Source organism: Rhagoletis pomonella, unplaced genomic scaffold (genome assembly GCF_013731165.1).
Source record: "Rhagoletis pomonella isolate Grant_MI unplaced genomic scaffold, Rhpom_1.0 Rhpom_scaffold_00005, whole genome shotgun sequence".
In the NCBI taxonomy this organism is placed as follows: domain Eukaryota; kingdom Metazoa; phylum Arthropoda; class Insecta; order Diptera; family Tephritidae; genus Rhagoletis; species Rhagoletis pomonella.
In genome coordinates, this window is record NW_023458559.1 from 54,797,953 (window position 1) to 54,812,911 (window position 14,959).

The 14,959-nt window shown below is 33.4% G+C and overlaps 2 protein-coding genes across 2 annotated transcripts in view; both read left to right on the forward strand.

The window, feature by feature from the left end:
- Positions 1–14,959, forward strand: part of LOC118739251 (receptor-type guanylate cyclase Gyc76C-like) — a gene marked incomplete in the record, with an annotated part of 200,873 nt that overhangs the window by 141,315 nt on the left and 44,599 nt on the right.
- LOC118739252 lies at positions 4,898–5,878 on the forward strand. Its single transcript, XM_036470469.1, has one exon. The coding sequence runs from the start codon at positions 4,954–4,956 to the stop codon at positions 5,776–5,778; it is 825 nt and encodes a 274-aa protein (XP_036326362.1). The 5' UTR covers positions 4,898–4,953; the 3' UTR covers positions 5,779–5,878.

The following is a 14,959-nucleotide window of genomic DNA, read 5'->3' on the forward strand; positions in this document are numbered from 1 at the left end:
AAAAAATGTATTTTCTTAGATACATTTGTACAATATTAACCGATTAAAAAAAAAAATACGCGAATATTTTTGCTTCAATTTTCTATCATTCTGGAAAGTGGTCGCAAGAAAATTGCAAAAAGTTGATTTTACTGTGTATTTTTGAACTACCCTAATACACATAAATAGGTGCAGGTGTGTATTCGTTGGTATCAGAGTGTATAGTATTTCTTCTTTTCAATTTGCTTGCTCAAGCAATCGCTTTCAAGTGTAAACAGAGTTGTAAAAATATGAATTTGCCTTTGAATGCCATTTTAGCGATGTGCAATAAATTTGGTCGTGACAATCGATGAATTAAAATTACAAGAGTTTTAGCCAGGGACCGTAACCATTATGATTTTTATAATAAAAATCATAAATTAATCGTTGTTTTATGATTTTTATTTTTTCGATAATTTTTAATCGTTATTTTGGGATTTTTATTTTTTTGGTCATCTTTAATCGTTATTTTATGATTTTTATTTTTTCGATAAAAATTAAAGTTATTCTTAGTTTTTTATAATATGTAAATTAAATGTGCACAGATTTGACTTAAAAACAATTTTTACAAGTGCGTTTATATATAGGTACATATGTATGTACATACTACAAGGTATCCAATGATGGACATACTGGAGTACTTTTTTATTTAATACACCAGTTTGGGTACTAAATACTTAACTACCTACACTCCTATTCTGTAACGCTTTCGTATTCGGATTTTGCTATGAATCGTAGAAATGGTATGCTGCAATCCGAATCGTATTTTCGACCTTTCGATATTCGGAACAATGGCATGCCTAAAAACGAACGAGTAAGAAATTGACAGCTGTTTTGCGTAGTTTTTTTACGAAAACAAATCAGTGTCGGAGGCGATATAAACGATGTAAATCGATGTGTGTTTGCATGAAAAACATATTAGTGGTGTTCTTTTAAACAGATAAATTTGCCTTTCGCATATACATATACTTTTATCCACTGCTTTATATGAACGAACAAAAAAATGTTTGTTGCCCCTTATCGAGAAACTTGGGTCCGGTTTAGTTATTTGCACAATGATTTTCGGTTGTTGTGTCCAAACGCATGACCTGAATCTAAAAACTTTAACATACACGTGTAGCCAGAGGATTAGAATTTAAATTAAAGCAAAGGTTTAAAGTTTCCGAGCACTAGTTTATTAATAAATTCGGTTTTTTTTGTAAATTTCAATGTGGCTTCTGCGCAAAAATACTGTGGATGACGTAGTTGGAGTTATATGCACAAGAAATGTTGTATTCAATGGCTTGGAGTTATGGCTTGTGGTTCAACAATTCAACCAGAAGATAGATACTTAAGTAAAAATACATAAGCGCTTATGTATGATGTGAACTAGCTAGGATAAATATTGTTCAAAATTGAGGTTATCACAGCATAAAAATTCCCTAGAGATTTGGTAATCCTGCGGGAGTGGGTCATCTGGTTACGTAGACATGACTGTAAAATTGTTAGAGGCCAGTCTCTAAAATATACGGGTAATAATATAAGGGAAATTCATAAAAACAAAGCATTTAAGTTACTATTTTGAGTAAATTCTTTGTATTCAGCTCGACAGTGCCATATTCAGCACAAGAAAATATTATTCAGCTTTTTGAAAAATAAATTGTGACACACCTTGGATATCTTGAATAGAAAACATTACATAGAAATAAATTTAAGCAATTTCTCATATATTTAGCCATATACAGCTAGTGTGTTTTTTCGGAGATGCTGAAGATTCCAATTAAATTACGTTCTTCTTGTGTATTTTTGAAATCTTAGTTTTTAAGTGAGAATGAAAATTCAAGTACATACTATGTACATATGTAGGTTACCTTTCTTACAGAAAGCTTTATTTTCTCAAAAATTTTAAAATCGGTCTTGCGTTCGTTAACTTTAAAACCCATTCAGCGCATTAATAATTTAAATTATATTCAGCGTTCGTTTAGCTTACACTACATTCAGCTCATCTATTTCTCATTCAGCGCATTAAGAAGTCTTATAGCTCACTGTTTAGGCATTTGCCATATTAAAGACTATATTCAGCTGATTTTTTGTTTGATTCAGCGCATTAAAAACTGTATTCAGCTCGTGAAAAGTAATACAACTGCCAACATTGTTGTGTTTCAAATTGGACTGATAGAATTTTATGAGATTATTACTTTAAAGGAATTGTACTACTCATCGCAAGAGGAAAACAAAGCATTTGACGCCACTACGTTTTCTAAAACAGAAGTCTTAAGATGTGCAGCTCACTATCGCACTTAAGTAAGTCTATATATTCAGCTCATCAATATTCAGCTATAATCATATGCAGACAGCAGTAATTATTTTCAATAATCATAACCTCAACGCAGTGTGGGTGTGCAAGAGAAGCAAGAAAACTTTTAATATTGTATTTGCATAAGAAAACAATAAATATTGTATGGAATTCAAGAAAGCTTTAAGTACTTAAACATTTTGCAGCTGCATTTGGTAATTATCGCTTCGCTAAAAATAAATACGATCGTGCGCAATTATTCCCTGCAGTGAAAACCCAAACCAGTTAGAAAAAATACTAGTTCATAAACTAGTATGTGACTACCAGTTCGACATTTTCGAAGAACTTAAGCGTTCAGCGACATCTGCCTTTGAATTGCCAAAGCCTAAAATAAAACGCAATTAATTGCTTTTCGTACAAATGTCGGCTGTGGCGTCACGTGAAGACTACTGGTTCTGGTTCTGGGATCGCAGGTTCAAGGCCGCTTGGACGTGGTTAAGAGTTTTAAAGTTAGATCAATGTAAGTAAGAATAATTATTTCAATTTAAATATAAATAACAAACTTAAAAATCTAGTTTCATTACAAAAAAAAAAAAAAAAAAAAATATATGGGAAGAAGTACTTGTGCCATAAAAAAATAGATTACAAAAAATATTTTTTTTTAATTAAATTTAAGAATAACAAAAAAATATTTAAATAAAAAATATAAATAAAAGAAATATTATAAAAAAAATAAAATAAAAAAAATTTCCCTGCGCCCGGGCTTGAACCTGGTACCTCAGGTATACCACGCGAGTGCTTTGCTCTGTCGGCCATTGCGACTGTTGGAGCGCCGCGAGCAAAAACGCATACTAATGCTTTTCATAGAGGATGAATTGGCAGACTATCTCATCAACTGGTATGATGCTACTAGTATTTCTACCAGTAGATACTGATGCATAGCCTGACAATTGACATCTCGTAGGACAACGCAATGTTAAAAATACCAGTCGCTAACATTGAAAAAGGATAGAACGCGAACTAGTTGGGCTGAAACGCAAACTGGTAGAATTCTAGTTCACAACTAGTAGCTTTCCCTGCAGGGTTGTTGTCGCTGTATACATAAATGCTAAAAATACTACGCTGCTGCATGGTGATTGTGAATTACGTCGAACTGTGAGCTAAAAATAGAATTTAGCATGAATAAATCGAGCGCAAGTGTTAAGAGTTGATAACTGGTTTGAAAATTTCCTACTTGTACTAAAATATAATTTATAACTGAAAATACTTGAAATTATAACTGAAAACTGATCAGGAGAGAACAACGAATTAGGTGCTTTGTGTGAGCGTGAAGGCGAGTTTCTCATAAGAGGCGCCAGCAGAAATACTCGTACAATATATAAAAGCTGTATATTTATAATGTGGATGACCGAAGAAGTGCCTGACCGGCGACTGAGCTTGCAAGCGTACGATGCATAACTAGATTTATTTCGAACTTGCACTAAAATGGGGCTAAAAAATTGCATGCTCAAAACAATTCTAAAAATCTGATTAAAAAGTTTAAATTTTTGATCAACATTTTTCAAAATTCGTCGAATTTTTGGAAATGTTCTACAAAGCTTGAAATCTTGATTTACGGTTTTTTTTTGTTTAGATATTAGTAAGCTATATTTTCATAAAAAGGTCATTCAAATTTACTAAACATAGAAAAGTAGCTAAAACTCCCTTTTCCCTATTTACATTCTCGCTACCGTATATATTTTTGAGATTCCTATTCAAGTTTTTTTTGTCTTTGTTTTGTCTTAAATAAAACTGTATTAAAAGATGTTATGTCCTTTTATTCTAAAGCAAAATGGTATGTTCGGATTCGATGCTTTAGAAGTGTCTCGATTTTGGTCCACAGAAATCTGGTTTTCGTAATGATAGTCCATAAATTTCACAAAAGAGAAACGAAACTTATTTCTTCAAAACATTTGAATGGTTTTCTAACTAGACTTACTAAATAAGAGCTTATACTATAAATAATCACCATTAAATTTGAGACGTAGGCGAGCACTGAGAGCGAACCAAAATACATTTTTTTCTGTGTGTGTACGTGGTATTGCTCGAAAAGCGACGAAATGAGGTACCTTAAATTCTCTTCCACTCTCCAATATTTCCCATTTTTCCTTGATATTTACACAAAAAAATATTTTACTAGCATTTCGTATATGAGGCCATGAGGGCCTCAAAGAAATACTGAATTCTAAAGTTTTTGCACAGTTTTCTACTATTCACTAGCTACGACTAGCAAAGCCACATGAAGAAGTGCAATGGAGTAACTAAAATATTCCCAAATAACACCCATACCTTAGCTCCACACTCGTCCGCATCCTTTCATTTTTAATAATTTTTCGACATGCGTGTGCCACTCATCTGAACCTTCAATTTTTCAATAAAAATTTTCTATCAAATATTTCTCCCCTCAATTATCAAAAATTTCTTTTCTTTATAACACCAAATTTTATAGTATAAAAAAAAAAATCCAAAAAAATTGCGGATAAAGTGTATGAAAATTCCGGCTATCGGCGCGCAGTATCTCGACTTCTGCCCGTTTAGAATGTAAAAAAGTGTTTGTTGTCTGTGCATCTCGGCAAGAAATTCACGGCCATACTATCGAGTTCTGTGCGTGTGCTCTTGTCATGGCGGTCCTCGAGCGCAGTGGTAACCTGAACATCTGGTGGTTCCCCAAAGAGTTCAGTCAGTCGCGCTACGGCGAATACCATCACAGTGGCACCAATTCGTGTACTCTAATCACGCTCATCCTGGCCAATATGGTCGCGAAAGGGGGACGTGGATTCTATTGCCAAAGCATGCAGGACCTGCCGCCGCGTGCTGTCGACATCTTCGCCGCAGCAATCAACAACGGAAACAGCGCCTACGCACACCTCATCACCGGGCATGCGGGACATGATAGCGCCGTCTCTTTGCCGTCGTCGAGCAATCAAAATCTGAACATACCGGACGCCTTGAATGTGCTGAAGAGCCAGCCGCAGTTTCGCCTCAAGGAGTGGTTCTTCACACACATGCAAGCTGATCCGGAACGGGAGACTGGCCGCACGATTGCTTTGCGGCTAATGCAGGCTCTAAATAATGGCGTGCAGCTATTTAGGCGAGCGGGCAAAGTCAATGAGCGTTTTCTTTTCGCCGCTATGATTTCCGACAATCGAACTGTGCTGTTTGTTATCGAATTTCCGGCCAATATTATCACCTTCTTCGATTCGCATCAGCATGGACGCGACGCAGGTGCGGTGGTGGCGCAATGCAGCTTTCGCGATTTGTTCGATATGATGAACTGGTTTGTGAATATGAATAACGAGGTTTACTCCAGTCAACCGAGTATCTATGAAGTGTCATTTCTTCTACCCGATCCATCTGGACTGCCCACGCCCGAGAAGTCGGACAAAAGCGAAATATCCCACCATGTGAAAAGTGCAACGCTGGCGAAGAAAATGCAAAAAAAATGAAGTTGCGCATAGAGGTGACTAGCATTAAACATCGTTGACGTGCATAAATAGTTACCGTTGTCTCTAATTACACCCGCCCGCAGCGAAAATAGAAAATTGTCAAGTGCAAAATGTTTGTTTTAAAGTAGAAAATGAAAATCGAAAAAATGCAAATGTTTTGTAAATGGCTTCATATCTTTAGCTAAATTAACCTGCAGTAAAAGCTAACAATAAAATTTTCCATAGCCGCAGTGCTAATTGTTTTTTATTCCATACTGGTAAATGGCTCGGATTTGGAATAAGCGATTTTGTGCTGAGGAGCTTTCGTTTGCATGCAAGCTTTGTTCAACACTGGCTGGGGATCAATGCAAAATTACATATTCGCTCCCTCAGGGATGTTGCTGATAAGAACTGATCAGTCACCACATGCTTAAATCGCTTTAACTGAGGTTCTCGAGACGATCTGACCTTTATTTATTTATTTATTTTTATTTATGAGGAGAATGCCTAAGCATGCTCTCTTTTCGAAACATTCCTACCATTGCCCTACTATTGTGTTGAGTCCCAAGCAGGTGTTGCATATTCGTTATCTATTAAGGGTGCTTCGGACCGACTATAAATTTTATCGCTGAAGTAGGATTGAAAGCATAAACTTAAAATGCAGTGGTTACCCTTGAACGTTAGTCTGAAATAATTGTTCTGAAGATTTTAATTAGACAGTAAATGGCTCGGGGTTTTAAAACATTTATGAATACCGAACTGCTTTGAGTGCTTTTAAGAAAAGCTAAACTACCACTTAAATTTTGTAACTGTACTTGATACAAGTTAATTGAATTTCTGATTACTTCTACATACATATATGTACATCGTTACCTTAATATCATTAAAATTACGTGCAATCTGTCATTATGCAATCGCATCTGCAAACACTAAGTGCAGCGTTGTTAGTCTTGCAGAGTCTTTTTTGAAACCCTTGCTTTGCTAAAGGGTTATAAGATTTAGGAGCATATCAGAGAGCTGGAAAACATACACCTAACGGGGCTTATATTCCTATTGTATGCACAGGTACAGAAAAAATTGCAACTGAATTCGAAATTGCCATCTTAACACCAGCTTATACGGCCATATGAGTTTACACTTTCGATATTACTTCATTTTACCGTTTATATCCGTTCAAATTCCTTGTAAGAATTTGATTTGTCACTTTTACTTATTATAACTTTTGCACTTGAGGCTTATTTTTATAAAATTGCATTCTTTGATTTTAATCTCTAGATTTAAATAAAAGTTTTCGTTTAGCAATTTTTTCTCCAATAACTAAGTTGAAGACACAAGACGAGTCGAGAAATAGAACAAATGATTTCGAAACTTGCCAAAAATCTCCCTAATATGAAGATTCTGGCATTGAACATATTCTGGTCAAGGATAAATTTTGATTTATTCTCATTAAAAAAAAACGTCCATAAACCCCAAATAATAGCGCCAATTTGGTCGTTTTAGATGTTTGTTAAAGAATTGAATGAGCTTTAACACTGCATCCACGAAGAAAACTTGTTTACAATCCAGGGATTGAAAATAATTATTTTTTAAATTTTAACCAAAAAAAAATCAACAAGTTGTAATCGTTGTAAAATAATTTTAACTATACTCACGTTTTTATGTTCATACGTTCATATGTAATTGAGAATGGTTTTTATATTTAGAGTGTAACCAATAAAAATTAAAGATAAAAATTAATATTTGGGTTTAATTTTTTCGCTCAAAAATAATGATTATTTTATGCTTTTTGTTTGTTCGCTCAAAGATAATGATAATTATTCAGTTTTATTTTTTCATTTAAGAATAATGATTATTCAAATACTCAAAGGCTACACCAGTTTGATTTCCGACGTATCGTCTCCGGATGTAGCGATACCCTAATAAAAGGAATAAGTCTCAAAACTATCAAGTCGAAACTTCAGTTGGTTGCGTCTGTATGGCTTTTTAAATTTTGTAGATAATCATTAGTTTTAAGTGGAAAAATAAAACTCAATAATAATTACACTGGTTCACAAATTTTAATTTTTTTTTATTTTATCCAATTTATATGTAGAATCGCTCGCTGATTCCGACAAGAGTTAATTTTTGTTTTTATGGATACGTTTCACTTAAACCACTATTTATTTTTAAGCTGAATAACGGTAAATTGCAAATATCTCGAAAAGTTATACCTAGAAAAAAACATTATCTCGATTTTGGGAATCACCGAGCAATTCTATATTGGAATCGGCTAGTGGCGCCCATAGAACATTTTTGCTGTAAACCTGTGTAATTATCTCTAAGTGAAAAAATAAAAATCAAATAGTAATTATTTCCGTTGGGCGAAAAAATAAAACCCAATAATAATAATTATAAAAATATAAATCATGAAATAATGATTAAATGCTGATTTAAATTATTTTACTCATAGTGATTACCGTCCCTGCACTGAATATTAAATCTGCGAAATATAACGAAAACTTGTGTACATCTTACGAAATTTTTCGTCATTTTGAGCCACGAAAGTTTTCGTTGACTGTGCAAAATAGTTTTCGTACATACAGACAAATGTATACATAAATGATCAGAATGAAAAGAGAAATCGATTAAGCGGTGACTGTCTGTCCGTCCGTCCGTCCGTCTGTGCACATGATAACTTTACGAAACTTGGTACATCCACGTAGGACAGATGGTATTGAAAATGGGCAAAATCGGACAATAACCACGCCTATTTACCTCCCATATAACGGTAATTTTCAGAAATACGAAAACTGCGATATTTTAGTAACTACTGAAAATTATTCACTCAAAATTGATATTTACAATAATTTTTAAACGAAAAATATGAATATTGTAAATTTTTGAAAAATGGGCGTAGCCACGCCCACTTGTGGTTACATGTGTATATCTTGGCAACCGCTGCTCCGATTTCTTCCAAACTTGGCACAGTTGTTGGCCTTGGTACAGCAATTTTTAAAATCGGACAATAACCACGCCCAAATTCCATATAAGGGTAATTTAGAGAAATACGAAATCTTTGATAAACCAGTAAATATTAAAGCTAAGTTATTCAAAATTGATGCTTGCAACAAATTCTTTACCACGAAATACGTTTATGATAAAAATTTTGAAAATGGGCGTAGCGTGATCACATATATGTATCTCGGTAACCGTTCTACCAATCTGTACGAAACTCGGTACGGTTATTGCGCTTGCCACATAAAAGCAAAACGTTGAAAATTATTGAAATCGGACTAAAATTACGACCGTTTTACATATATCAATATTTCGAAATTTACAAAGATGATAATTTACACAAAATTGATACATCCCGGCTTACCATGTAGCGGTAGCTTTCGGAAAGATGGAAAACATATATTTAATACTTGCGCCGGGTATTTAATGTTCGGCTCCGCCCGAACTTAGACATTCTTACTTGTTTTTCTTTGATCGTTAGTTTTCTTCATTCAATAAAGTAGATTGGTGCAAAGTATTAAAACATGAAACTCGACAAAACCCTTATTAAATATAGTAAGATATAAAATATGACAGAATATAAAAAATACTGGTTTTACTTTCTTAAACACTATAATATTTTTATGTGGAGGTACTTGGCAAATTCGCAGCTTCATCGATGTTTGTTTCCTTGACGACTATAAATTAAATGAAACTTATAAGGCGTCTGAAAGACAAGTTTTAGTAAAAAATTATGCATGTACTTAATTTTAATTTCATTTAGTAGTGCGGCTGTTCCTAACTTGGGCTTACCGTTGATAGGTAACTGATGAAATTGCCTATTTATGAAGTCCCACATTGCAGCGCAAGGCTCAGCGTAGGCGATGTTAAAAACATTGTATGCGTAAAATAATATACATATTGAAATATTAAATTTAGTATATGGTACGAAAATATTCGTATGTTGTACGAAAATATGCGTATGTTGTACGTATTTCAAAAACATGTTTCTGCATTGGTACTATGTACCAAAGTATTAAGTAAGTTGTACGAATACAGAATTGTAGATTTCGTAAATTTTAAAATCATACGTAAATATTACGAATGCCTTCCTACAATATACAAAATTATTCGTACAGAGATTTGTTCAGTAAATTACGTACACTGCCGTAACAAAGTATTGGCACAGCAAATGTTTCACAATATATGCAACAATTTTCATTCTAATATTTTTCCGCTCATTTCGTATAAAAATATGGTTCATTCTACAATAAAAAACATAAAAATATAATTCCTAAACTTTGTGCAAAACTCGCGAAAGTCAGAAAATTTTAATGAAAATTTTTAATTCTCATTTTTGTTGTTTTAATCAAATTTTTTAGAATTTTTTGAGTATGCAGATTTGTTGCCCAATCAATTTTATTATAATAAAGTGTAGGTTTTAAGTAGCTAGGAATTACCGTTGATTTTGGGCAATTTTTGTTCACGCAGTCTCTTCCATACAAAAAAACACTTTCAACCAAAAAAATTCTCAAAAATCAAAGCGATTTTTGACTAACTCCGAACTTACATTTTTTTTAATAGAATTTAATGCTTACTCAAAAAAATTCTAAAAAATCTGATTAAAAAATTGAAAACTTTGATGAAAATTTGCTGAATTTTCGCGAGTTTTGCACAAAGTTTGGGAATTATATTTTTATGTTTTTTGTTGTTGAATGAACCATATTTTTATACAAAATTGGCGGAAAAATATTAGAATAAAATTTTTTGCATATATTTGCTGTGCCAATACTGTGTTCCGGCAGTGTAAGTGTTTTGCAAAGTAAACTTAAGATTTCGTAAATTGTACTGAAAAAATGGCTTACGAAAGAACTTTCGTTATATTTACGAATGGTTCGAAAAATCTTGTTTCGTTGTGAAAAATGTGTTCGTATTATAAACGAAAGTTTCGTACATAGTATAAAAACCAAGACTACGAAAGTTTTTCTTAACACTTTTACGAAGTTTTATTTTTGTGAAACAATCTAGTAGAAGCACCAGACAGTTAAAGCTGAAAATATGTTGAGTTTATTCTGTTGATTAGCAGTGTTTATATTTAATTGACTTAAAATTCAGTTCTTTCAAACAATCCCTAAAGCACCCGCATTCATTCCTTTATAAATGTCCAGATCATACAACATAAAAACTATCGCAAACGCCAATTCTTTGATAACCTACCTCTCAGCGTGTTCAGGAAAAATGTCGTACATTCCCACTGCACTGAAATCTGAGATTTCGCGAAATCTTTCGAATTCCAGTAGGATTTCCCATATATTTTCATGATTTCGATTTCCTAGATTTCAATCAGATTTCAACGAAATTCTATCGAAATCCTCACTTTTCTAAAATGGACAAACCTACTAAAATGTTCAACCCTGCAGACTACTTCACGTGAAATGTCGAAATTCTCTACATAAACAAAAGTACACAAACACAAAATCATATTAGCAAATGTCAACGAAATTCAAAGAAAGTGCGGTGGAAACACTTTAACATGATTTTAAGATATCGAGGTCGAAATCTCAGATTTCAGTGCAGTGGGAATGTGATATTAGACAATAAGGTATGCAAAAAATAAATAGCAATAAATAAAGCTAGCATTCAATAATGTTGTTGTTTATTAAAGAATTAAAAAAAAAAAACGTCTCCTGCAAAAGTTTAAAATTTTTTCGTGAGCTTTAATTTACTGTCGTTTGGATGTTAAATTGGTGGGTATCTACTTGAACGGAGTACTTCAGGTAAATGAAATTTAAAACATATAAAAAAAAGGCAAGAACATCGATATATCATACTTTATGATGCAACTGTACGGGTGTAAGGCAATAATATCACTTGACATCGCTCTTGTTTCAGCAAAAAAATGTTACCCTTACACAGTGCAAAATTTGTTTGCCTCCTTACCTATTTTCCTTGTCTATCTCATGCGTTTCATAATATTCTTACTTTAAGCAACCATTTGGTTTTCAGGGCAACAATCTCCCTTGACAAAGCTTCAAAGCGCAAAGAATACATGGCCAAATTATACCAGGAGAAGTAATTAGAGCGAGAAAATAAGATTTTAACACTGCCTTATTTAAAAAAAATTGCCTTCAAAATTTGACTATAAGGCAGCCGAATGCCCGAAAATAAAGCGAGAAAGCTGTTTTATTACTTAACCTGTTTAGTGCGCCATGCGGAGAATATGCCTTTTTTGCCTTACAAGAATGCTACATTTTAGGAAACGATCACAAAACTTTCTCACCGTTTGTCTTTATTTTAGTATCGAACACGAAAAGAGCAAAGGGCAATCAAAAGGTGAAATTTTTTAGTAGAAACGAAAACACCATTATACATACTATGTATGTATGTATGCTACAATTGTGCATTTCCGAGAATCTTTTGTAATCAATATGCTTGTAATTACTTTTGTTCAGGCATATTTACTCACATCGCATAGTACCCATTTACGGCACAATCACAAAGTAAATCATTCGAATTAATTGGATAATCGGTGTTTCGCTGCACAATGTTCCTTAATTGACAAAAAATCAATCGTAGCAGTTACAAATTAATTGAAATTGCACTTTAGCAATAATATTAATTGAAAATCACTTAAAAAGGCTACCATTTAATAAATTTACAAACTAAATTAATTTGCTATATGTACTCTGCACTTTTTGCCGACAACTGCATCTTTTCACAAATTCAACATGATAATAGTAGTAAATATTTTTTTTTTTTGGAATTTCACACCTTTTAATTAGTACTTAAGAGTATGTGATTTTCCATATTTTTGCTTCAAAGCGTTCAAGTTTTGAAAATTAGCTCACATGACGGCCGCAGCTGTGCTGTCACATTGCAGATAATTAATGATTGAATCAAATGCTACTTAACAACAACAAAAACAACTCACTCACGCTCCCATTGCACCGGCTACTACTCTGCTACATATAGTAGTACATTGTCGTTGAAGCTTACTAGACATTTTGACATTGTGCACCTTCCTGTTTATAGAAATTTGAACTGTGCTGATCATGATTCAATTATTAAAGGTTTTGTAAGTAGCTTTTTTCTAAAATTTGGCACTCCCACCCACAGGGATGGTTTTTGGAAGCAGAAGAAAAAGGGGAAGAATTCAATCACACTTCCTAAAATGGGAGCTAAATTCTATAAAAACGTGTGGATAATAGTGAATGGTGGTATTTTAAAACAAAAACGAATTTGATTTAATTATTTAATTTAAACAAGCTTATTTACATCGAATATAACCCCCTATTGTTATTAAAAATAAATATTTCTATGTTTATACCAAACTTGCGTACGTCAGATGGCGCATAACTCGAGAATGGATGGTCCACTTTCAGCTTTTTTTTTGTTGTATTTGTTTGCCAGTTGATGGACATGAAGAAGCTATTTGTTTGCGGAAAATATGCAATATTTATTAAACAAAAAAACGGCAAATAAAAAAATTTGGAGCTTACGTTTCTTTCGCGGTTATGGCTCGATTGTTTCGAATTCTTAGATGTCGCACTTTTTATGTTCTGGGGAAAATATTCAACACTGGCTTGCACAGCCGCAGTTGGCGATTGGTGCCGGACGAACTCAGAGCACGCAGCTACTGAACGACTGAGATAGGGAACGTGATCTACATCGTCAAATGAGAAGTGGCGTAATGGGGCTTTCGCACGAGGCGATTTTTCAGGCAACTTTTGCGTTCAACTCCCGCCGGGTTGCACGAAAAAAAATTTTAATGACTAAAAATATCAAAATATAAAAAAATATTAAAATATTCGCCATAAAAAGGCGTTTGTATTGTTCAATTTTGCATTCTACTTTCAGCTAATCGCTTTCAATAAAGTTGGTCGCCAGCCAACATTCGCCTCGTGCGTACACCTTTTAAGTGTGCAATTACATCGCGCCATTGACTAAACCGAGCTGTCGTGTGACGATTGGGCCTATGGATGCGGTTTGGCAATGTTATATTGCGTCAAAATCTCATTCGGAGACACCAGGATTGTGTCGTGGAGTACAATACCTAAATACCTTCGTTGGCTCATTGAACGCTTTACTTTACAGCGACTTGGCAGAATCAAGAGGTCTCCACGAATATCGACAAATACATTTCGGCATTTAAGGGAATTTCGTCTCTTAACATTGAATTTCTGTAGTCCAACGATTCTCACCCATTTTGTCTTGTTGGCGCCAGCGAATGCAGAACAAACATTTCTTCAAATTTAAAAAGTAAAAATTTCACTACTAACAATTTAAAAATGTTCTTAAAACTTGCAAAGAAATTTGGAAAAGAAATATCACTGTTTTTGTTTTTAGGAGTAGGGTGGGAGTGTCATTGATAAAATTAGAGCGAGAGAAAGTTTTTCTTACAAAACCTTTCATTATTGAATCATGTGTGCTGATGTTCTAAGCTCTAAGTATACATATGTATGTATGTATGTATGTATGTACTAGACATGCCAGATCGAAAAAAAAATCGATTTTTGAATCGATTCGAATAAAATTAATCGATGTAGGATCAAAAAATCTCCTAAGATCGATTCATATATTTTGTCTAATAACGTATTTTACTTAATTTTTATAAAGAAACAGATGACAGCGAACTGACCAAACTTTTATTGTACATTGGTCGATTTGTATGGAGGAAAATAAAAGGCTTTTGACCGTATTGTAATAGTAATATTATGATGTCTTAGGTCTAAGCGAATTGTTATTGGCCACGAAAGATTAACTTAAAACTTATCTTTAGCACGCGCAATTGAATCAAAGTGTATGAATTTTGAAAATGAAACTTTGGCTTGTAATATCTATGGAATGCGTTAATTGTTATAAACAGGACGATATATCAAATTAAGGGTTATTAGCTTTAGTTCATTTATCATTTTCCAATAAGTCTACAAAATTTCGGATCTTTTTTAATTTTTGTTTTGTTTTCGCTGACTCTATATTTCACTTTTTAATTACTCTTTTTAGGAAAAAATATAAAAAGAGGTAACATATTTTATAAAAATTTTAATAAAGTTTGGAACTCCAATTTTTGGAGTTTTTGTTCTAATAATAGCCATAATTTTATATTGAGTTAGGGCTTCCTGAGAAGCGCTATAGTCGGAGGAAAAAAATAGGCAGGACATTGAATTCTTTGGCCTTTGCTCCGTCATTATACCTTTCATGAGCATGAAATGGTATTATAACTTTGGTC

Bases quoted from the DNA above. Each gene is read 5' to 3' on its own strand.
- LOC118739252 (XM_036470469.1), top strand. From the start codon at position 4,954: ATGGCGGTCCTCGAGCGCAGTGGTAACCTGAACATCTGGTGGTTCCCC.